The sequence below is a fragment of the Nothobranchius furzeri genome, chromosome 5, assembly GCF_043380555.1.
Source record: "Nothobranchius furzeri strain GRZ-AD chromosome 5, NfurGRZ-RIMD1, whole genome shotgun sequence".
Classification (NCBI taxonomy): domain Eukaryota; kingdom Metazoa; phylum Chordata; class Actinopteri; order Cyprinodontiformes; family Nothobranchiidae; genus Nothobranchius; species Nothobranchius furzeri.
In genome coordinates, this window is record NC_091745.1 from 81952459 (window position 1) to 81978003 (window position 25545).

Below are 25545 nucleotides of genomic sequence, written 5' to 3' on the forward strand. Positions count from 1 at the left end.
TCCTCTTCTCAGCCTTTCCAGCATCTATCTCATGGTCACTTTCCCTAATCACCCTGCAGTCTTTCCATTTCCTTTTCCTTCTCAACTGAGCCACCTCCCTGCCTCATCATCCTTCCCTCCCCGGGCTGATCGTGGGCGGTTATTGAGCAGGTTGTAGGAAGCCTCTGAGCACGATGTTGCTGTGAGTATCTCCTGCTTGATCCTCCTCCGGTCTCCTAAGAATCTAATTTCCCAGTGCCACCCTCACCTCCTCCTCACTAGTTAACACATTTATGTAATCCCACTGATGGTGTGGGTTGTTTGAGAGACATGAGAAGAACACCTGAATGGTTGGGTTAGGAATATGTTGAAGGGGGTGTTCTTGGCTAGTTTTTGGAGAGTTCCAGTTCGGTTGTCTTGAAAGAGAAAACATTGTTTTTCCTGGAGTTAAGGAGTGGGTTGCGCCCAACAGTAACCCGGAATAAAGGCCTGACTCAGAAAGTTGGAGTCATTATTACAATATCTTTAAAAAAATGTATTCTACAGGTGTGGTGGCATTTATTTTGTTGTGGTGGTCTGACACGATCAATGAGTGTAGACTTTTATTTTGACAAACGTAGCAGGGAAAATAACGTTTTAGATGCCCATTCTGATTGGTTAGTGAAGCGCTACAGTAACACCCATTCAGGCGTTTTTGTAGCCCAACCAGAAACGCCCCACGGCCTGCTGGACCCTGCTCGAACATTCTGACTGGTTTTGTCCATGGTCGATCATTACATTGATTACAATGACTAAGGAGATTAAGGTCTTATTCTATATTAAATGGACTAGCAGTCCTCAAACATCATCAGATTTACAGCAAACATGTTTTTACCCGGTAAAATTAATGTTCATATATTTCATGAGGAAGATACGGATAAATGTGATGTGTTTATATTGATAATCCTAATGGATGGATGGATATTTCACCACAGAGGATGTGTGGTATACTGTAGTCCTCAGCAGTGAAATGCAAGATGATTTTTTTGCAATAATACTGCGTTATTTACTTAGTATGATGAGCTTTGTGAGCTATCTTGTCTCATCTTGGCGTATGAGTTGCATCTGAACACAGTGACCCACCAGCGACTAAAGCTAGTTGGGGTCTGGACTTTAAGAATATAGATCAGCTCCAGTTTAAAGTAAAATGCAACGTTCTAAATCCAGCCGGGTGAATTCTGGCAATGTCGGCAACCAGTTTAACTTCATTAGGAAGACAGGGACAGTGATAAATGTGATGTGTTTTGGATGGATGGATATTTCACCATGGAGGATGTGCAGTACCATCCACTGTGAAATGTGAGATAATTATTTACAATATTGTTTCTCCAATGTATGATTATGTGTGTTAAAATGATGCCATTTATTTAGTATGAGCGTTGCTATTAAGAGATAACTTGTCTCATCTCGGTGTGAGAGCAGCAGCTGAACCCTGTGATACCACCAGCAACAACAAAAACTGGTAGGGATCCAAACTTTAAAAAAAAAATCAGCTTTGGTGTAAGGTGAAACGATGTTAAAAATTATGTTTTCAAGCCAGCGGTGAGTTTTGGCAAAGTCGGCAACTGGTTTACATTGGTGAACAGCCACAGTGAGAACTAAGCTAGTTAACAACACTTAACGTTTGTAAATACCGCTCTATGATCCCCAGTGTGGTACTTTTGATAACTGAGCATGGGCCTAAACTAGGGCTGAGCGGTATGGCAAAAATAGAATATCACGATTTTTCCAATATTTTATCACAATTTTTATGCATGACTAGCATAACTTCAATTGCATATTAAAGAAGGGAAACATTGAATAAATAAACATTTATTCATATTAGGAAGAAGAAGCAAGCTGACCAAGAGAGTCTCTGACTTTGGGAACCAGCTTGTCTGGGGCACAGATGAGGATCTCAGTCTTATCTTCATTCAGCTGAAGAAAGCTCCCACCATCCAGGTTTTGATAGAGTCTAAGCAGGTGTGTAACAGCTGCAGCTTAGACATCTCATGGGGCTTAAAGGAGATGTACAGTTGGATGTCATCTGCATAAAGATGGTAGGAGATTCCTTTGAAGGAGCTCAGGATGTGCTGAAGAGGAAGCAGATAGAGGAGGAAGAGCAGAGGCCCCAGCACAGAACCTTGTGGGACACCATGGGTAAGAGAGGTGGTGGAGGACCTAAACTTGGAGACGGCCACAGAAAAGGAGCGCTCAGAGAGATAAGAGGAGAACCACTCCAGAGCAGATCCTGATAGGCCTACCCAGTCTCTCAGCCTCTCCAGTAGCAGGTGATGGTCAACAGTGTCAAAGGCTGCAGTCAGGTCCAGCAGGACCAGAACAGAACCGTCCCCTGCATCACTGTGGGTCAGAAGGTCATTAGAGACCCTAAGAAGAGCTGTTTCAGTAGAATGAGCTCTACGAAAACCTGACTGGAAGCTATCATAGATGTTATGTTCATCAAGAGCAGCTGTGAGTTGTTTAGCCACAACCTTTTCCAAGATCTTGGAGATGAACGGAAGTTTAGAGATGGGTCTGAAGCTGCTATGGAGAGAGGGGTCGAGACTCGGTTGTTTAAGAAGCGGGTGGATTACAGCGTTCTTAAAGTAAGCAGGGACCTGACCAGAGACCAGAGAAGCATTAATTATAGAGAGCACGCTGGGACCGATGGACTGAAAAGCACTTTTAAACAAAGATGAGGGTAAGATGTGGAGGGGGCATGCAGAGGTCTTCATAGAGTTAACTAGTTTGGTTAACTCAGGCAAAGAAACAGGAGCAAAGCTATCTAGGATGATGGGCCTGGTTGGAGTTGGGAGAGGCGGCGATAAGGCTGAAGGAGAGATGCTAGATCTAACCTTATTGACTTTGTCCACAAAGAAAGACAGAAAGTTCTCACAGTCTGCAACAGAGTGGATGGAGGCTGTAGGAGAGGCAGGAGAGACGATGCTGCTGATGGTGTTAAACAGCACCTTGGGGTTCCCTTTGCTCTGGGACACCAGGCTGGAGAAGTAGGAAACCCTGGCGTCTCTGACTGCAGAGTTAAAGGATGTCAGAAGATCCTTTAGGAGCAGCAGATGGACGTGGAGATGGGTTTTCTTCCACAAACGCTCAATTTTTCTGCATTGGCGCTTCAGGCTGTGAAGGGGGTGGGGGGGACCGGGAGGATCAGAGACAGACAGGACAGGAAGACAGGAAAATAAAAACAAAGAAAACAAAACAAAGTTCTTAACAAAATAAAATGTAGGTAGATTGATCCCACTACACATGTGTGCCTGTATGAAGCAGTAACCTATCAGCATGTAGTATTTATATAGTTGATACAATTCAGATCATCTTCAAAACGCCGTCCCATGCCCAGGGGCGTATCTAAGCATTTTGGGGGCCGAGGCAAAATAGACCCCTGCCAGGTATTTTAAGTTGAAGTGCTATCTGCTTTTATATTAGACTTTTTATATTTGCAATAAAGTCCAAAAGTGAAGAATTAATGTTATTAATTACTTGATTGTTCACGCTACCTCACAGCAGTGATCTGTTGTTAAAATAAAAATAAAAAGGTAATTAAATAAAAAATAAGGAACATTCTGGAACTGCTTCTTCCTTTTCTTATTTTTTGTTTATGTATCGGATCGGGACTCGGTATCGGCAGATTCTCAAAATCAAATGACTCGGACTCGAGGGCAAATAAACCTGATCGGGACATCCCTAGAAGGTATGAAAGTTTATAAAATGACATCACGCAAACCTTGTGCTGGCTACTCAGGAATGGTTGTTGTTGCTCTTTAATTACCGCCAGAAACCATGGCTCTCGTTTTCCAGGCTCATGCTTTAGAGCCTTCTGACAGAAACAAGGATTTTGGAGGTTTCTAATTCTGTCTGCATCAGCCTCAGGACTCTGTCTTTGCTTTGGAGTTCCATTCTTTCTCTTACTTCTCTGTCAGTGGGAACAACCGCTTGCATCCAGCTGACAGCTGGAGGAATCCCACTTTAACTTCCTTCTTTCGAGTGCACTGCCTCCCGTGGAAATGTCAGAATTGGTGTGAGGTCATGTCAGATGTACAGTCGTGATCAGGGCTGTCTGACTGGCTGATGGTGATTGACAGCTACATGGACAACAGAGGCCTACACTGTTCAGAAAGTAACATCATGTGGGGAGAAGAAGTTGTCATTAACTCTCCTGACTCTCCTCCGGTTGCTGGCAGGTGTAAGGGTTGTGCGTTTCTTCGGTACAGTGCTGCTGAACTAAAGGCGCTCGGAATAGCTTCCATAAGGAGCGCCGAGGAATCCTCCTGCAAGGATAACATCCTAGCTCCTCTCCTCACGATTATGCATGAATGCTCACACACCTGTGTGCACAATGACATGGAGTGTTAAGAGTATGTACGCACACACACACACACACACACACACCACACAAATGTCATAGCAGAAAATGGCTCATATGTTGGTGCAACCGCACATTGGTTCCTCGTGAGAGTGTGGGTGGCTGAGGGAGAGGATAAAGCTGTGTGTGTGTGTGTGTGTGTGTGTGTGTGTGTGTGTGTGTGTGTGTGTGGTCACAGCAGGAACAGGCTGAGGAGAGATGACGGGGAGATGCTCTGTGTTGATGCAGAGGTCACACCTCCAACAGGGAGCCCTTTACCAGGAGGAGGGGAAGAAAAAGCACTCATCTTCTGTTGTGACTCGTTCCCTCATTAATAATCGGTGTAATTAGTCCAGATTAATGGCTGTGTTGATTATAGCTGCATTTATTTTCTTACCCATGCAAATGCTGTTGTATTTAAGCGGGACTCAAACTGTTTCACGTTGAGTGCTTTATGGTTTTATCGGCTTGCTGCCACACTTTCTGCTGAATAGTGATGTGTGTGAGTCATGAACAAATCGTTCAGTAGTCTAGAATCCCTTTACTGACTCGTGAATCACGATTCACAATCCCAACCGACTCTTCCCTGTGACTGTTGGCAAACCCATTTCATCAGTAGAAATATATCTAGCTTATCAATAAAACGGTGGAGAAAACAGCAGCAGCTTACCTGCTCTGGCTGGAAACTCATAAGCTCCCAGTAGCATCGTTCTGCTAACAGCACATTTGAATCACTCACCCCCCACCCTCCCTGAGAGCTAGCTCAATGGCCAGTGCTGTATTTTAGCACAAGCGAGTTACTCACTTCCTCTGTAGCCGACCTCGCTCAGAGGACTAACGATTCACCCCTCCCTCCCAGGTCTCGGCTTAAATGTGGCACTCGGTGGAAGCTTGCAGTGTTAGATAGGACTCACTAACCCCTAACCCGGCGTGCAGCTGAAATAAGTCATGACACGGCTGGCGTTACGACTTACACACTCCTCCCACTTTGGTTTCAGCTTGAAAAACTCAGGCTGTCTTAGCAGAGTCACTTCTCCACCTGACCTGAACGATGATGATGATGTCTGACGGATGCCTTGTAACGATGTTCTGTCAATAAGTTAATAAGCAGACTAAAAAACATATTACAGTTTTTTCCACTGCTAAAACTCAAAAAGCAAAAATGAGGCACAATTTTCACAACTACTTCTCTTCCCAATCGCTTGACTCAGTTTATCACTACTTAAGATTTCCTTATCATGTTAGAACTCTGATTTTCTTCCTTTACACTCTGATGTTAATCTCACATTACCTTGCTGTCAAAACACAGCACACAATGTTCAGGTGTACACACACTTTCCACAGAAATTCTCGAAGCTTCAATCAACAACACACAAATATTCAAATCTCTAAACTTTCGGGTCTGGCGAGGAGTTTTCAATCAGGGACTGCAGCATCAAAGTAAGTTTCCACAAACTTAGGTGGTACTTCCAGCACTGTTTGGACCAGGAGGATGTTGATGAGGCCCTCTGGCCAGACAGAGACCAGAGGCATGAGGGGGGGGGGGGGGGGGGGGGGGGTGTTAACTGTAAAAATTAAATGTTTTGTCTCAAAATTTGTGTGATGTCTAATGTTTGTCTCAGAGAGAAGTGGGCACTGTCATACATTCAGTGTGTTCCATTTAGACAATTGTGTTTTCAGTTTAGCTCTTCAGTGTTCTCTCCATGCTTGCTAGTGTCCACCCAAAGGCTACTTGTGTTTAAGCAATGAATGGTATGTGTGTGTCATGTGAAAATGTGGCTGTGTTTACCAAATGAAAACACATGTTCCATTTTGGGAACATGTTACGATATGTGGTGGCAGGGTTTGGTTGCAAAGGGAAGCCACGGTTTAGGAATTTGTGTGTTATGTTTGGGGTTTTGTGTTTGCAGTTTTGAAAGAAACATACAGTTTTGAAAAACACGTTTTAGCAATTGAAAGAAACTGTAACTCAGTTCTAGCACTATTTAAAAAATATATTCCGAGTATAAAATGTATAGTTTTCTTTTTGACAGTCACTCATCTTTGCGGTAGCATTTACCGTTTACCAGGAGCTAAATGAGTCTGAGTGAAAATGTTGATTTTTATGCACTCTGGGCAACCGACTCAGTAGCTTCGTTTACATGTGTACAAGTAATCGGAATGAATGCCCCATCAGATCAAAAATTCTTCATGTAAACACGTCAGTTGGAATATTAGACAGACGCGTTGGTTTAGATGTGCTGCACTCAGTCTCTCTGCAGGCAGCAGAGTAGGAGCGACAGTTAGCTGGTGTGGTCAACTCTGGAATTAGCAGATCACGTTTATTTTTCACAGAGATCGGCCACGGATTCCTCTTCTGGTCGCCATCCTAGGAATCAAAAATAGGGATCGAAATAAAAAACTCTGAATGATTCCCAGAAAAACCAACAGTTGGTCCCGGTTCCAATCAATGCTCGATGCCCAACCCTAGTCGCTCTAGAAGCTGAGCACCACATCGGATGTTTGATGAACCACAACAATGAGAGCGCTGTTAAACTGCGCCCCCAGACCAGCCGAACCGCCCTCTGGCTGGTTCTGGAGGACTTATCAGACCAGCTGATAAATGACACAACGGCAGAAGTCTGACGTTCTGGAGTAGACCGAAGCCTTCAGTCGTAACTGTCAGCAGGTATGAGATGAATATCCTTAAACCCACAAATGTTCAGAGACACTACATTTTTTGATGGCACTACTCTTTCAGTTTTTGACTTATTGACTTGACATTTCTGTAAGATTGCTCATAAGAGATAGGCGATGAAAACGGTTGAAAAATTGGACTTTTCCTACATGTTGAGGGGGCAGAGCAAGGCGTCAAACTTTGACTACTCGCCAAAAAAATATAAAAGGCTATGTTATTCATTTTATTCGATTTTTTACATGTGCATGTCTACTTCACTCTATTCTTTTGTGAATGTGGGGATTTCACACATTTATTACGATTCATTAAATAAAAGTTACGTGTTAAACACAATTACTGCTGGAGCCTGAGCGTCCCCATATTGGGGCTGAAAAAACATTAGCATTTATAAATTATGACACGTCTCACCTTTATATTAATATTGTTTATTTTATTTTTATTTTATTTTTTATTTTACCGTGTCCTGTCTGGCTGTGAAGCAAACAGAATTGATGTCTGAATGCTGGTGACAAGCCTTACAGATTTACTCTCAGGTGGAGCATCAAAGCGTCTGCTTTTAATGTCACGCCTGATACTTAAAACTTTATTGTTATTGTTTTTGAATGCTTTGTAATTCTGACCAGACACGGAGTCAGAGGTGAAAGAGAAATTAAAAGACAAAAGGTGGGGAAAGGGGGAGGGGGGGGGGGGGGGGGTTCCACAAAAATAAACAATAATTAACAAGAGTCTGCTTCTAGACCTGCAGAAAGAGAAAGAATAGAAGAAAAAAATGGGACACACAGCAATACAACAGGAGCAAGCTATCACTGCGTCAACCTGATGGTGAAATATAAAATCAACATTGTTTAACTGAACAATCACACGATAATAAATCACAGTGCATGTAGTGGCAACCACAGCCTTAAGACATGTTGAAAGTGCCCAAGCCCATACTTATGAGAGCACCATGTGAGCACCTGTGTGTGTACACATGCTTGTTTATGTAAGGTTTCTCTATAGGAGCGTCCAATAGAGAGTGTGAGGGACCACAGATCCGCCCCCCAAAGATGCGTAGGAGACGGGGGGAGCTCCAAGTCCCAGAGATCCAGGCGCTGCCCCAGAACACAGGAACCCCAAGGAGACTGCAACCAGAAAGGCCCCCGCCCCCCTCGAGAGGCACAGAGGATCGCCCCGGGGGGCCACAACCAGCAGCCGGCAGAGTCCCGGGAGATCTCAGCAACAAGCCCACAGGCCCGCCCGCAGCCTCCCACCCCCTAGCCGGCAGAGCCCGGGACCCAGCGACCCGGGACCCTGGGGTGACCACCCCCGCCGGGGACCCAGCAGAGCCCAGGGACCCAGACCCCACCAGGCAGCCACCAGGCGCCAAAAATCTTAAACCCCCTGACCCGGGAGCCACGAACACTCAGGCAGACCAAGGCACCACACCCCACACCAGGTGTGGCAGGGAGAGGGGAGATGAAGATCTACATTACCAAAAGAAGTCCCAGGAGAAGGGAGGAGTCAAAGGCCCCACCTGACATATACAGTCATACACAAACACAGTCACACACTCCCTCCCTCATGCTCACACATACACATACAACCCAAGACTTACAAAAATGCACGCCGGACACCCACTCATGCTCACACATACACACCCTATTCACTCTGGTCCCGGTACTGCTGCACATTGGGTACACCATCACCGGTAACCAGAGTTTGACCCTTTCTGCTGGGGTGCTGATGAGCAGGCTCCCCCGCCCAACGCTGAGCACAGCAACCCACCACCCCAGACCCCAACCAGACGGCCAGATCTCCCTCCTAGCCTCCAGCCCCAGGAAGCCAAGCAACAACAGAAGTGTGCTAAGACCCCTAGTCTCCCTCCACCTGCTCCAATATAGTGTTGTGTGTTGTTGAGGTTTATTCCATGGCTGTGGTGAGCGGGCAGTGTGGGCATTGTCTGGCCTATGCCAGCTGATGCCACCGCACCACCCCACTTGCACCCACAGCCCTCGGTGTCTAAGTGCAGTTTAAAATTGGAAGTGGGCACCGGCACCCGGGAGGAGGCTGAGAAATCCCCCTGCCAAGTGCCGTTGAATGTGCTCACTCCCAAGGTCCTAAGTGTGTGTTTGTGTGGAATGTCGTCAGTGGAAGTGTATAAGGTGCAAATAAAATTGGGGGGCAGGTTGCCACAGGAATGCGGAAATGGGGTCCATACCCGCACTCCCTGACTTGTCCACCCCCCAAGGTCCTATGTGTATGTTTGTGTGATGATGTGAGGGAGCAGGAGGAGAGAAATATGCGGGGATGGGGAGGAATGGCTGGTTGGGCTTAGCCCTCCAGGGAGCCAGCTCCCCCACTGGCCCCAATAGGCCCCTCTGTTGCCAAAATGCCACCCAGGGCATGGAGACCCCAGCCCATCCTGCCAGGGCCCAAAGCAGCAGGATTGCAGAGCCTCATGGAATCCGAGGCCACCAACCCAGCCCCACCCTAGCAGAATATCTATGCCCATCCCTGCATTTGCACAACTTCCAGAATATATAAGACATGGGACATCCAGGTAAGGTTGGGTCCTCCCCCTCCTGGGCCTCCCCCTCCCCTGTGATGAGACAGCAGAGGAGCCACGGTCTACCTGAGGCCCCCGAACCCGGGCCAGGCACTGCTGCATGTGCCCGCCTCCTTCCCGGCAGCATACATGCCAGGACCCGACCCCCAAGGCCCCACCCAGATCCCCACACGGGGCCGGCCACCCCCACACCCAGAGCCCCCAGGCCCCCACCCAGACCCGCCCAGGGGCAATGCAGCTGCCAGGCAGTGACCCATGGCTGCCGCCAAGACCCCCAAGCGGCCCCACTCACAACCGCCAGTAGTCCACCCCCCGAGGTAACCCAAGCACCTCCAAAGGGGGGCAATGGCCCCCAAGTCCCAGACACCCCCAGTATAACCACCTCCAGGGAACATCCGGATACTCCAAACTCAGACCCTCCACCCCTCCACCCACATCATCCCACAGGACAACATCAACTGTCCCCCATCATCACTATGTTTTTTTTTGTTTGTTTTTTTACCTTTATTTAACCAGGATAGAGACCCATTGAGGTTAAGAACCTCTTTTACAAGGGTGTCCTGGCCAAGAGGCAGCAAAAAATACAAACAGTTACAATGTAATGACAATGATAAAACACTCAATCATTAAAAGCAGTTACAAGTTACTAATGCCGTCTCTGAAGCTTTCAGTTTGGTTTGTATGTAACCGGTATGTAATGGAACCGATCAAAGGAGCCCAGAGAGATTGATCTGAAGTGGAAGCAGAGGCTATATCAAGTGCAATATGATCTAACAAAAGATTTCTATACTGGTTAATGCAGATAGTTTCTCTATTTTTCCAATTCAAGAGGATAGTTTTCTTAGCGATGCATATGGCAGTCAGAACACGTGAACCAAAGATGTTGCAATCGGGACATCGTCCAGGTTTCCCAGTAAACAAAGAGAGGAGGTGGTTGGGATATGACATTTCAGACAATTTGACAGATCCTCACATACTCTACCCCAAAATTCCTGGACAGGTGGGCAGGACAACAGTGCATGAATGTAATTGTCAGGAATGTTGTTTGTGCAGTGTGTACAGGTGTCAGACGACACAAACCCCATCTTGAACATCCGATGACCTGTATAGTGTACTCTGTGTAGAATTTTGTACTGAATTATTTGTAAATTGGGGTGTCTGATCATTTTAAAAGTTTTTAAACAAGTTTGGAACCAGAAGTTCTGGTCAAAGCTAACTGATAGATCCACCTCCCATTTTTCAATAGGGATTGCTATTCTATCGTCTATTTTGGACACTGTCTTATATACTTTAGACAGTAGTTTGGGGGGTTTGAGATTATAGAAGTCTAATACCCTTGGTGGTGTTTGTAATTCTATTTTGTTGAGCTGAAATTTTTGTTTGACTACAGATTTAATTTGGTGATATTCTAAAAAGCTATTCTTATCTATTCCAAATTGGGAGACTATTCTATTAAATTATCTCTCTAACACTGTAGAGGTCTTTAAATATCATCTTAAAACTCACCTTTTCATCCAGGCGTTCCCTCCCTACATGTTCTAAAAGATGGCTTTGTTCGGGTTCACGCCTTCACTTTGTTTATACTCATGATTTTATTGACTATTTTATCACTGCTATTGTTTTTCTGATGTTTTTATTGGTTAGAGGTATTTGCCCTGATCTTTATCATGTTGTACAGCGCTTTGTGATTTATATCTGTCAAAGGCGCTCTATAAATAAACTTTTACTTACTTTACTTACTTACTTAAATGGGATGAAGTCCAATCCTTCATATATGTGTTCCAGGTATAGGATTCCTTTATTTTTCCAGTCCGGAAGGTTCATCATTTTATTCTTTTGCAAAATATCAGGATTATTCCAGATAGGTGTGCGTCTGCATGGGACTAGTGAAGACTCTGTCATTTTAAGATACTCCCACCATGCTGTCAGAGAGGCGCTGATACTAATACTTTTGAAGCCTTCATGTTTTCTTATGCTTGAGCTAATAAATGGTAAGTCTGAAAGCTTTATCGTATTGCAAAGTGTCTGTTCTATATCTAACCAGGACTCGTCTAGTGGGTTATCTTGCAACCATCTTGGTATATATTGCAGCCTGTTGGCTAAGAAATAATAATAAAAGTTGGGTAGATCCAGTCCTCCTCTGTCTTTGGTCTTCTGAAGCGTTTATAAGCTAATTCGTGGAGGTTTATCCTGCCAAAGGAATTTAGTGATTGAGGAGTCCAGAGATTTAAACGCCTATGTAAGGGAAACACTGGAGTTACTACCTGCTAGCCACCGAAGCTGCAACTACTAAGCAACTAACCAACAATAGATAACTTATTTGGATCTAAAAAACATTTTAAATTAGTTGACTTACTTTTAAATCTTTTTATTTTTTATTTTATTTATTTATTTTGTTTTACAATATACCTAATTTACCTACTTGAATTCATCTATTAACTGATCTTATATAAGATTTTGTTAAATTGTGTTACTGAGTGAGAGACCTTTGGAAAAACCAATTCCTAATAGTCTGGAAATCTCACAATGTCTTGCAAAAATGGCTAATGAGGCATATTCTACCTTGAATGCCCTTTAACCCTGACGAGTCATGGTCATTGTAGTTTTTCACACTGAAAATACAACATGTGAATAAGGTTATTCTTGCAAAGAGCAAACAAGTTTCCTTTTTTACTTTTAACAGCGGAAGCACTGCAGCCTCCCTAACCCTAGTCTTGTTTTAAACCCTAAACTCTGATTATTCTAGAATGGATGGAGTGTGCTGTTGGGAATATAAGGAGAGAGTTTGTGTTTTCATGATTTACAACAGAAAATGACAACTAATTAGACTAAAACAGTTGTGGCACGTGTGGATCTTCTCGCCCTCTAATCTTGGATTTGTTTTCTTTCTTTTACAAACTGAATGAGTTGAATAAACATCTGAAACTCCGTGGGGACATCTTTGCAAATGAAGTGAAAAACGTGTTTGGAAACAGAAATCCTGGTTGGGCCAACGTTGGGTTCAGCAGAGGTAAAGCTGCAGGTACCTTAGGTTTTTTTATACCACAGCTTTAGGATTCCTGTTTTTTTATATCAGTACCTCTGTTCTGTCCCAAGTAAAAGATTAAAAATGATTCATGATAATTTAGTGAAAAAAAAACTTTTCTATACAGTCAGCAATAGTTTTTCTGTATATTTTGAAGGAGTAATCACAATGCATTGTGGGAAGCGGAAGCCGCAGTCAGTTGGGAAAAAACATACCTTACGAAAAATAAGTATACTTTAAGTATCTAATTTCAAGTATACTTAAGTGTACAGAAGTTTATTTGCATGCTTGTTCTTAAAGTTTACTTAGAAGTATACTCCTTGGGACTAAAATGGGCCACTAAAAGTATACTTGAAGTATACTACAAGTATACTTCAAAGTAATAATTTAAGTTTATTTGTAGTGTACTTCTGATATAATTGAGTATACTTTTCTCTTTGAAAGTATACTTAAAGTAACCTCACAAGTGTACTTGGAGTGTACTTCAGATATAATCGAGTATACTTTTCTCCTTGAAAGTATACTTATAAGTTTACTTGTAGTGTACTTCTGATATAATTGAGTATACTTTTCTCCTTGGAAGTATACTTAAAAGTAACAATATAAGTTTACTTGTAGTGTACTCCTGATATAGTTGAGTATACTTTTCTCCTTGAAAGTATACTTATAAGTTTACTTGTAGTGTACTTCTGATATAATTGAGTATACTTTTCTCCTTGGAAGTATACTTAAAAGTAACAATATAAGTTTACTTGTAGCGTACTCCTGATATAGTTGAGTATACTTTTCTCCTTGAAAGTATACTTATAAGTTTACTTGTAGTGTACTTCTGATATAATTGAGTATACTTTTCTCCTTGGAAGTATACTTATAAGTTTACTTGTAGTGTACTTCTGATATAATTGAGTATACTTTCCTCCTTGGAAGTATACTTAAAAGTAACAATATAAGTTTACTTGTAGTGTACTCCTGATATAGTTAAGTATACTTTTCTCATTGAAAGTATACTTAAAAGTAACAGTATAAGTTTACTTCTAATAAAATTGAGTAAACTTTTGCCCTTGAAAGTATACTTAAAAATAAACTTTAAGTAGCATTATAAGTTTACTTGTAGTGTACTTCTGAAACAATTGAGTATACTTTTCTCTTTGAATGTATACTTAAAATTATACTTAAAGTAATAATGTATGTTTACTTGTAGTGTACTTCTTATATAATTGAGTATACTTACAGTTTTGAAAGTACACTTTACAGTAAACTTGACGTAATATTCTTTTAGTACATTTAAGTATCTCTATTTTTTCTATAAACACATACTGCAAGTAACATTTATCATCTGCTATTTGCTTACTACCAATACATTTACTTTCCACTATTTACTGATACTTCGTCTTTATGCAGAGAAAAAAAGTAAATAAAATAGCTAAGTCATTTTGTTTAAATTTATTAAACAGAGAGAATTAGAACAGAACAAAAACAGACCTGTTTACCAGGATTAATCAAAGATAAGAACACAAACTGTTCTGAACATGACGCGTTAATTCTGTCAATTTTGAAAGACTTTTTAAAAATGCCTTTAAAAAAATCAGTCCATTTTATGGATCCACTTGCTTGGTTGTTGATGCCTTTTTGAAGTTTTCATTGTTGCATTTTTTTCGTGTTATTTTTCTTACATCTTGAACGCGCAGAGATGGAAACTTCAACTGAGCATGCCCTGTGAACACACAAAGCAAATAAATGAACACTTGAACTGTTAGGTGAACTCTGACACCACAAAATCTTTACAGTTCGTACACTGTAAACCCGAATAAGTAGGCAGAACTCAAAAAATGTAAGGCAATCAGTTGCCTATATTTTCTGAGTTTATAAACTCAGATATTTGAGTATATCAGACCATAAATAAACTTAAATATTTGGAGTTTATATTAAATATATTTTCAAATTATGATCACATTACAGTTACAGATTAAGCCAACTCAAACAGAAAATAAAACAAAATTTGAAAGAAACAATTACAAACGCACACTTTTGAAAACTGGACAACAGCAGTGTGTAGTCTTTCTTTGAGTAGGTGGTTTAAAGCAACACCAGGATGCACATCAATTCAACATTAACAAAATATGAATTACACTAACCACTATCAAGTAAGACAGTGAGTACTTTATGCCATTTGGCCTAAAAACCAGTTGAATCGGATTAGCCTATGGGCTAATCCGATTCAATTATTCACGCTAAACTAAAGCCACAAATGAGAGTTGCCAGACTCAGAACGGCTGGACGAACAGAGAAAAGGTAAAACTCAACTGTTCCTCCCACTGTCTTTATGGGTGACCCCGCGAGGAAAGTTGACCATTGAGCAGGGTTGATGGTTTATCCCTTGAGGTCCATGTGGCAGGGGGGAGGTGGTGCTCACTCCTCACCCCTGCCACGTGGACCTCAAGGAATAAACCATCAACCCTGCTCAATGGTCAACTTTCCTCGCGGGGGTCACACCCATTAGGACAGTGGGAGGGTTAACTCAAGGAGAAGTTGAAAATGAACATATTTGCCCAAATGGTGGTGTGTTACTTTAACATCAACAATTTAAGAGCAGACAAATAGTAAATTACATTGTGGATGTGGACAATGCTCTAACAGAGTGAGCCATCTGAATCCACCACTCTTTCAGATTTTGAGTTACACATGTAACATCAGGTCATTTTTGACTCTGCAGCTTGGGTGACAGTTTAGACTCATCAAGACCAAGTAAGATTTTCTGCGTGAACTCAAATGTGTTGGTCAGTCCCTTCGGATAATCTAGATGTAAGGCATAGATGAGGCCGAACATTACCAGGAAGGCATCAGGAAGGCTGGAGAGGTTGACAATCACATCACCCTCGAGGATAACAGATTCTCACTGGGTCGTACGTAACCGGACTCTCTGCATCATCTGTGATGGTTGTCAGGAGGACAACTGCTGCATCCCTGAGGTCCGGCTCATTGGTATCATCCTAACAAAAATGAAAGGGAGATCATACACTAATCAAATCTGAACTGAAACTCTGACTGTGGACATTTTTATTTCAGTAGATTTTCATGTAAATAACAATAAATGCAGTCTGATAGACTCCTGTTTAGGGCTGGGCAACATGTCAAAGATTTATCGTTATCCAAGTTCTTGTCTCTCATCCAGATAACTTTTCCCATGTCAATAAATATGATAATAAAAAATGAAAAGATGTGTAAGTTGGCCACATTTATGTCCCTTTAAGAAGCTGTAGCACCTTGAGTCATGTAAAATTTTAGTCAATGTAATACATGAGACAGCCCCATCTAGTGGACAAATATTGTTGCTACGCATTCCTGTAGTTATCGTCTACTTATCGTTATCCAGGTGAGATCTTCAATATATGGTGATATTGATTTTAGGCCATATCACCCAGCCCTACTGCCGTTCATTCTGTTGCTTTGTGCTCTCATTTACGAATAAAGTGAGATGGCTTCCGTGTGTGCCACTGTTATGCTAATGAAAGCTGCTTGAATTCTTTGCAGTGATTGTTGATTTTTCTCAGTGCCTTAAAGCCTGCCACACATGAGGGCCATCTGCTGAGCAAACGGCCTCGAATGACCGCTTGCTCAGCAGATACCTCGCCATAGGCGCCTGATTTTCACTGAGTTTTCCACCTCATGAGACGCTGAGGTGAATATCTGACCAGTTAAGATATTTTCCGCCTCACAGGGGTAAAAACTCGCCGTGTGCGCATTACCGAGCTGCTGGTTGAGCTGAAATATTCTAGTGGCCAACCAAAGCACGTTCTCCGCTCACATGACCCCAAGATGGCAGCCCCCTGTCTGCATGTCAGAAAAGAAACAACACAGAGACAGAGCTGGAAATGGAGGAAATGCCTATCCTTTTTTGTTGATGAAACGTCGCCGCCACCGGCATTTGAAGGTTAGGAAAATATGGGTACAGTAGCTGGAAAGATGGACCAGGCAAGGAGTTTATGCCAATTTACTCCAAGAGATGCACCTGGAAGACCCAGAATCCTTCCGAAAGGGTAATGGAAACAGTGGGCCCATCGATCCACAAGGTACCGTTTTGTTTATTTTTCAGACATGCAGACAAGGCAAGGGGCTGCATCTGAATACATCTTGGGGTCATGTGAGCAGAGAAAGTGCTTTGATTGGCCACTAGAATATTTCAGCTCAGCCAGCAGCTCAGTAGTGCACACACAGCGAGTTTTTACCCCTGTGAGGCGCAAAATATCTAACTGGTCAGATATTCACCTCAGCGTCTCGTGAGGCGGAAAACTCCGTGAAAATCAGGCGCACATGGCGAGCAATCTGCTGAGCAAACAGTCCTTCGAGGCCGTTTGCTCAGCTGATTGCTCTCGTGTGTGGCAGGCTTAAACATCTTGCCAAAGGTTTGTAGTTGAAACAATGGCACTTTTTCCAAAAATGTTCATGTGCGTTGTCCTTGTGTTGTCTTTATGCATAAATAAATAGAATGATTTGTTCAAATTTACAATACTGGGACTTACCACACATGTCCTCAAAAACCCAGAGGTTTCCTCACGTAGATAGACAGGAAGGGCATGGAGAACAGTGGTACGCCTTGTGTGGACATCATGTAATTCCTAAGAAGATTATTAAGAGTGTAAATACTGTAAAGTTTACTAATCAAACTTAATGCCAAACTGCTCTGACCAATTTTCCAAGACAGTGATATCTGCATCTAAATCCATTGATAAACTGCTGAATTCAAAAGTTAATTTGAAGTGTTTAGCATTACATAATACGGAGGGGTATTAGAGCCACTGAAGAAGAAAAAATTCTGAAAATAAATAAAATAAATAAAGTCAGAATTCTGACATTTTTCTCAGTATTCAATTGTTTCCTTCAGTGGCCCTAATACTGCCTTACTGCCTAAGAGTATTAGAGTCACTGAAGAAAAAGAAAATAATTGAGAGAAAAAAGTCAGATAATTTCAAAATTCTGGGATTAAAGTCAGAATTCTGACTTTTTTCATAAACCTAAAACCAAACAAACAAAAAACTATTTAAGAATTTTTTTGTTAAAAAAATCAAAACAAACAAAAAAAGCCTGAATTTTAAGATTTAAATCAGAATTCTGACCCCCCCTCATAATCTTCCCCAATTTCCCTTTTTTTTTTGTTTTAGGTACCAGTCAGAACTCTGAGATTAAACTCAGATTTATGACTTATTTTCTCAGAATTCTATATTTTTTTTCCATCAGTGGCTCTAATACTCATAGCATAAAGGCATTACCTGTAAATTGTATATTCACCAGTTTTAAAAGACAAATCTGTATACATATATACATACATACATATATAGTCATGTTATTTAGGATGTGCCATCAAAAATGCAGATTGTGAGAATTACTCACCAGTTATCTCACTTGTATGAACCTCTTGGGGATCAACAGCAGCATGCCATCAATCTTGTGTGCAGAGAGTGGGGTTGGATCATTGAAGTCTGACTGCAGATTCATAGACAGGCTTCCCGGTGTGGCTGACAGCTCATAGGAACGCAGATGTTCTACATTTACACATCTACACCAGGAAGCATAATCAGTACAGAAAACATTGTGAATCACAAGGTAGATCTGTGTTAGTCTGCAAAATTTAGGCAGTCCTCCACTATATATGAAGCTAAGTCATTAATCATCTAAATTATATGTGTGTGTGTGTGTGTGTGTGTGTGTGTGTGTGTGTGTGAGGAGATTCAAGTGTAATTTGACTTATCCACACAAAGCTAAAAACATAACATTTAAGAATCTGGAGTAACAGCGTACAGTAAGGACAAAATTACAACACTAAAATACGGTGAAATTAATAGAAACAGCGTTCTGCGGTTCAAGATATGTGCAACTGAGCACTATTTAAAAAAACTATGGAGGGGACAAAAATGGAGGGAAGGAGGGAACATAGCATGAGATACAGCACCGCTTCGTCTCTTGCAGTCACAATCCTCTTCTACGGTTAAAAAAAAGCAGGCTGCTTGCAAAGCTATGGCACGGGTGCTACGGGGAAATAGTTTACAACACAGACTGATTTTTTCATCGCTGTACAAGAGATCACTGCTCATTTACTTTTAATAAGTGGACGTTTAAGTTTGACTTGGTGGCGCTGAGCTCCCGCTTTTATTTTTTTCTCAGAACGTCACATTTAAAAAATTACGATGGAGGGGACAAAAATGGAGGGAATAAGTCTCTAGAAGTCTAATAAAAAAGTATCTAAAGTAATGCTAACCTTTAATAATGAGATAGCGCTGCTCGTTTCATTTAATAAACGGACTTTAGTCGTACACAAAGTTAATAACACAGCTAACTCATGCAATGACTTAGCATATTAGCTTGCTACGTGGCCAACATTACTCACCATGTCCGTCTTAAAAACATTTAAAACATTTAAGCAACTTTTATGGCGGCTACTTACGTTTAGCTCAGTGGTGCAGAACCAGAGACTGTCAAGTGCAGATGCAGAACAGAAGCGCGACCTCCGACGGTTAATGCTCCTCCAACCCTCGCTTTTCTTCTCGGTCTGCTGAGAAGCTTCCTGAGCTGACTGAGCAAATGCTACAAAATAAAAGCACTTCCTGTGCGTGTAATTTCACAATAATTCGTAATTTCATGCTTAATATGTTATTTAGGACAGACAGACAGAGTAGTTATTTCAAAATAAGGAAAAGTTTCAAGCAAGGATAAACTTAATATGGAGGAAGTGATTATGTTAAACAGAAAGGACATGTCAAAAAGGACTGATTTCAAAAATATATTGTCATGTGCCCGTCCCATTTACCGGTTCCTTTAAAACCCAGTTCCGTTAGAACTTATGAGACGGTGCATCCATCAGGGTTCGATGGGGATGTCGGTGAGTATTATGGTATTAGATCCTGGTTTGGGCGTCCTAAGTTAGAATCATATCTTTTATTTTAAAGGTGAAATAATATGTAAGACCTTTCCTTCTGTAGTAGCTCACTTCTTTTTAAGCAATCCCGTTATCTTAAGGTTTCTTTATATTAATCTGTCACAAACAGTAAAGTAAGTCCTGATAATTCCAGAACCCATAATTAATGTGCTTACCTCTGTGCAATTAATGATCAGAGCCCCCACTCGTGAAGCTTTAGAGAAAACCTGAAAGAATCAGGATTATGTTTCTTTTTCAAAAAAGTTTTATTACAAAATCAAAATACAAAAATGGGTAAAGTAAAAAACAACTACTATCCCCCACGGAGGAATTAGTTCAAAATGATTAAATAAGAGTTAGTTTACACCAGCTCTCGTCTTCTCAGAATCTCCCCAAGAACCAAGCTTGTCTAGCTCTGCTTCTCTCCAAAAAACTGCCTGTCATCCCCCATCCAGCAGGACGGGGGATGACCCCTCCAAATCTGCTCTGTCTCTTCTTGTCCTCTGCCCCAGCTGCTGTCGAATCTCTCAATCTGAGCTGCATCCTTTTATATCATTTCTGAGACTGCTCTAAACAATGCAAGAGTCACAAGTCATTCTCTCCTGACAGTTTAGGTCAAGGGGTCATCTACCAGATACACTTTTTTAGCTCTACATAAGACATTTAGTATCATTTCACTACATGCAGTATTCACATGAGGGCACAAAAGTTACATGCTGCACTCCTGGAATGAGAGCACAGGTCATAAATCTTCATATTGGTAGCAAATTGTAGATCTTCTTTCAGCATTCCTGAGAGCTCCTGGGTCCAGCTGGGCTTCTCCTCACTCCATGCCATTCCTTCTTTTCCCGCCAGAGGTGGAGTTAGGGGCGGGCCCAGGGGTGTGTCCATGGGTGGATCTAGAGAAGACAGCTTGTCTTTTGACCCTTTGCCTAGTTCTGTCCTCACCAGCAAGTCCTGAACTCCTGTCCTCTTGACCCTTGTGTGACCCTTGTCTCTGACCACTGTTTCTAAGCCTTGACTGGTTGCTCGGGCTTGCAACATCCCCCATGAGGACGTACTGAGGCAAAGGACCATAAAAAGATAGAGCAGCAATGCAAGCCTTCATAAATCTAGCATCCATCTCACTCAGGAACGGCTGAACACTCAGACACCTAACTGTGGCCTCCACATCAACCCTCATTCTCATCATAATGCCATCATCAGCTACGGGTAAGCACAAGGTCCCTTTGCGGGTTGTTACATAACCTTTAAACTGCTTTCTCCCATCTGTGGGATCTTCACCCAGAAAGAATAAAGATAAATCCATCACCGGAGCCTCTCCACGCGGAAGCGATCCCATCATTTGAGGTGGGAAGCTGGCGCTGAAAGCCAAAACATGATTTTTCGTATCCAACAAAGGTGCGGTTCCAAAAGAGTTACAGACTTCTGGGCCGAACCATCCAGTCTTTACAGACAAAATATTCATAAACTGAAAGCAATCTATAATCTTGCCTTGACAAACAAAGTAACACCCCTTCTGGGATTTAATCCTCCATCTCATTTCTCTCCCAGGTGCAATTCGGACAGGGGAAGGAATGCCTGCTGGCTCACTACTTAGACAGACCGTAGGGATTTCACGTATCACATCAGGACACGGGACGCATGTCGAAGCTGCCGTCATTACTGATACAACCTCTTCAGCCACGTCAGATGAGGGCGCCGTTGTCAGCTCCTCGTCGTGGGCCTGCTCAAGCAGGGCATCTACTCCCGGGGAGGACAACATTAGTATGTCGTCTTCCTGATCAGTCTCCCGCTTGAATCCCTTTTCCATTTGGTCTGGATGTACTGAATAAACCTGCAAGACACGCAGCGTTTATTCATCGTAGCATGTTCACACTGGAGCCCGATTGTCTTAGTCTGAGGCAATCCATCCCTCCCGTGATTCACGGTGCACAAATAGTATGCGCCATTCAGAGAGAAAACAGTTGATGGACCTGCGGAGGGGATTAATCCCTCTATGATATTCTGCCGAATCGAGTCCATCTGGAAGGAACATAAAATATGTTCCACATGAGATATATAACACATTCCATGAAGCAATAAGTAACTGCATTACTGCATAAACACTTCTTAATTATAGGAGAAAATAGATCATCAGAAGCTGCAGGAAGAACCACACTACAATTCCTATCTGCAGGCATAGTTTTACAACAATAATCCTCACAAAAAGTGTACACCAGTTATGAAATGTCTACAACATCTTAAAGACAAACTGGATAAAATAGTTACAAAATCCTGACATACCTCCAGATTCAGAGCGTCAATCAGCTCAGATTCAGGGTGAGTTTGATGAGCCATTGGTTCACTTCAAGTTACAGACTGACAGTTAAGGAGCAAGTGACACGCGGTGCAGAGAGGCCTGCACTTAAACAGGAGCAACAAGAAGGGGGGCTAATACTCCCTCTACCTTGACACCTCTCTTCCCATCTTATCTGGATCTACCAGGTCCTTTCTCCTTTCTCCTAACAGCTTTCTTCCTGTCAACTGCCATTTGTTGTTTTTACAGGCCAAAATCATACCGATTATTAAAATAATCACCCCACACATTAATCCTAGAGCGCACAGAGGCCAGAACAGAGCGTCCCAGACAGGCCTAATGATGTGCTCTCTCACTCCTTTTACCAACATGCCCATTGAATCAGAAGTTCCTTGAATTACATTGTTAGAAACCTGCACTACACTGTCACTCATAATTTCATTCACACCACGTACTATCAGACTCACATGACGTAATGTGCCATTTATGCCATATGCAAAATAATCAAACCAGTCAGCTTTTTGCTGATCTAACGATCTTCGAAATGGTGAGCAAAAACCACTTCTCAGATCCCAATTTGGGAAACTACTGTCTTTGGTCTGAAAACACCCAAATTCGATTCTACGAGGCCACCATCTTTCTATCTTTATCACTTTGAAAGTGGTGAAGTTGTGTCCCCATTCTAAATCATTTCTAAGGCAATATTTGTAAACCCACAACTCTACTTCACCTGAAGTTTGATTTAAGATTTTCTTTTTCCTCAATATTATCTGACAAGATCGATCAAGCTCTGTGGATCCTGTCTGATCCATTAAGACTGCCATATACTCCGCCCATGGGCCGGTCTCACCACACTCCGTGTCATTCTTCTCCTCCTGCTCTGCTGCAGAAAATGATGTCACGGGGGGTGTAGCCATGATCCGGTCAAATCCATTTTCTGCACAGGGCAAGCGCAGGCAGCCAGTTTTGTTCCCTGTTACACTACAAATCTTGAATCCAATCTGTGTTGCTATCATGCAGGTGGTTATATTCTCATTAAAATCTTCTTTGGGCCATAACAGCTTAATTTTGGATACATTCCAATTCCCTATTAATTGTTGCGGTCCTCCGTGAGTTATGTTATATGTCACCGAGGACACATGATACGTTCGGAGATATACATGTACCCCATATGCAATCGCTATACTTAATCCTATGAGGCTAAATTCGAAAAGGATAAAAAAGGCCCATTTAATCCATTTTATTATCCAATCCTTTCCTTTCGGAATATTTACATTTCTCTTTTTAACTTTGGGGTCAACTCCCGCCGGAGTTGCATACCTGACCACTTTTCGTTTTCTGCTGCTTTCCCTCTTATGCTTCTGCGTAGATAACATCTGTAAGACAGAAGCATAAAAATCAGCAGGAAATGAAAGCGCTCTGCTCTAGTTAGGTAGAGTCAGATTGGAGACCAGCCTTCTACGAGACATTCTAGTGTGAGCAGTCCCATAAATCTTAGGCCAATATGCCTCTCCTCTCCGGGTGGTCACTATGTTAACGGCCGAGCTGCAAACGCGACCCGACAGGTCTATTACCTCTATCAAAGTTAACTGATAAGGCATGAACTTACGCTCCGCCCCTGGTCCAAGACTCTTCAGCTCAACCAGGTATGATGTAACACGCTTACGCATCCCTGGGGGCTCCTGAACAGACAATCCTGTATGCCAGTCCAGAGTCCCTGACAGATAAGTTCCCCATCTGTCGTCTTTATACTCTTGAGTTACCCCAATCTGTGTACCTGTTTCCCATGCATCAGCCAGCGTACCAAATTGTTGTCCTAATATCAAGCTCTTAATAGACTCAAATTTGGACCGAGCCTGAAGCTCTTCCAGTCCTTTTTCTCTGGTCTTGAGCTTGAACACAAATGGATAAGCCTCCACCCATAAATCTCTAACCGGCTTCACCAGGCTAGGATTCCTGAGCAGCTCTCCTACAAAAAACATACTTGGCTGGCTTGTCGGTAAGCAGGTAGTCAAAACACCATTCTTCGTGAAACAGCACCCATCTTTGATTTCACCTCTGTGAGTGCATTCACAGACCTGCCAGGAGATTATGCCTGGATTATTCCTCAAGCAGGTTCCGCAAAAACATATTTTAATGGGAGCAGACAGCTCCACCGCACCTGTATGCAAGTCTGTTCCTCTCTCCAGGTGAGTGGGCTTCTGCTCCCGGAGCCCCGACCATTTAATTAGGGTGCACAGAGATCCGCATGTCACGCATGTTCCCGGCTTCAAGCCTCCCCATTGCGCGTAACGATACGCATTTGCAGATTCTATGAAGCCCGGAAACATAGCCACTTTACAATCTCTAACAGAATTCCCCTTCGTTAGCAAAATTAGGCCCGTAGCACCTGAGATCTTACAAGTCATTTCTTCACTAGATTTTGGCCCAGCCATGACCTTTAATCAAGTAATTAATTTAAAAAAAAAAAAATTATTTATTTATTTATTTATTTTTTCAATTAATTACTTTTATTTTTCAGAGTTATTTTATAACTTGATGAGGGTGAACGCGCAAACCAGTGTCAGTTAAAACCACGTTCCCAGTTACGTCTTTTATTATGAAGGGACCACTTACGTTATGCTTAATGCAATCTCCTTTTCGAACCGGTCCTCTTTTGACCCAAATTCTTTCACCTTTCTGTAACACAGAGACGTGTTCCGGGTTAGTTTTTTTCTCAGTTCTTTTCAGTTTCGTCATATTAAGGATCACATTTAGTTCTGAAACTCCCTCCGGTGTATCCCATCGGGAGCTCAGGTTAGTCAGGATGTGATTTTTTATCGTCCTAACTGCTCTTTCTGCTATTCCGTTAGTGTGGGACTCGTATGGGATAGAAAAATTGTGTCTTATCCCTCTTGATTCAAGCAGACAAGAAACTTTGTCATTCTTAAATTCAGGTCCTCCATCCTGGTTGCAACATGACTTCTTCCCTACTAAGCTTTACAACAGGATTTGATTGTTAAGAATATAGATATTAAAGAAAAATGGGAACTGGAAGTGAACATAATGATAACAGATGAGGAATGGGAGGAAATACTTGAAGCAGGCCATAAACTAACTAATAGTCCGTCTTGGAGGGAATTTGAATGGAAGGTGAAGATGCATGCTTTAAAACTCCACTTATCATGTCTAAATAGTAATGTTTCAAATTTATGTTGGAGAAAATGCGGGCTAGTGGGAGACTTTTCACATATACTTTTGGACTGCCCTAAATTCATACCATTCTGGGAAGGTGTTGGGGAGAAATTGAAAGAACCTTGAAGGTGAAATTACAATTTAAGTTAAAATGGTTTGTACTGGGAATGCTGTACCAAAAATCATACACACACAATGGAGACATACGTAATCAGAATTCTGTTTATGACTGCCAAGAAGTGTATTACAGTTTTATGGCTGGACACAGAACCCCCAAGGGTGGCACAGTGGAGAGACAGAGTTAGACAGGTCTACAAAATGGAACAAATTAATGCAAGACTATGACTGGGACTAGGGAAATTTGTAAAAATTTGGGAACCAATAAAACAAATGTTAGAAAGATAGTACTCTCATGTGAAAATTATTATTATTAATTTTTATTTTTTTTATTTATGTATTTTTGTCTTTTGGGTGAGTTATTTAGCTAGATCAAAGTAAAATGTAGAATGTAGTAGAGAGCAGATAAGATGACTACAGAGAAAGCTTGTCAGAACTATA

General features: G+C 42.1%; 2 protein-coding genes across 12 annotated transcripts in view; one reads left to right on the forward strand and one right to left on the reverse strand.

Moving 5' to 3' along the window:
- The window catches only part of adgrb1a (adhesion G protein-coupled receptor B1a), a 433081-nt gene that overhangs the window by 75827 nt on the left and 331709 nt on the right, over positions 1–25545 (forward strand). The gene's annotated exons all lie outside the window — the stretch shown is intronic.
- On the reverse strand, positions 14033–23248 carry LOC139069905 (uncharacterized). The gene is made up of 5 exons (XM_070551274.1): positions 19044–23248; positions 17993–18158; positions 17125–17220; positions 15435–15594; positions 14033–14318 (listed from the first exon to the last, which is right to left on the reverse strand). The coding sequence occupies exon 1, from the start codon at positions 21325–21327 to the stop codon at positions 20338–20340; it is 990 nt and encodes a 329-aa protein (XP_070407375.1). The 5' UTR covers positions 21328–23248; the 3' UTR covers positions 14033–14318; positions 15435–15594; positions 17125–17220; positions 17993–18158; positions 19044–20337.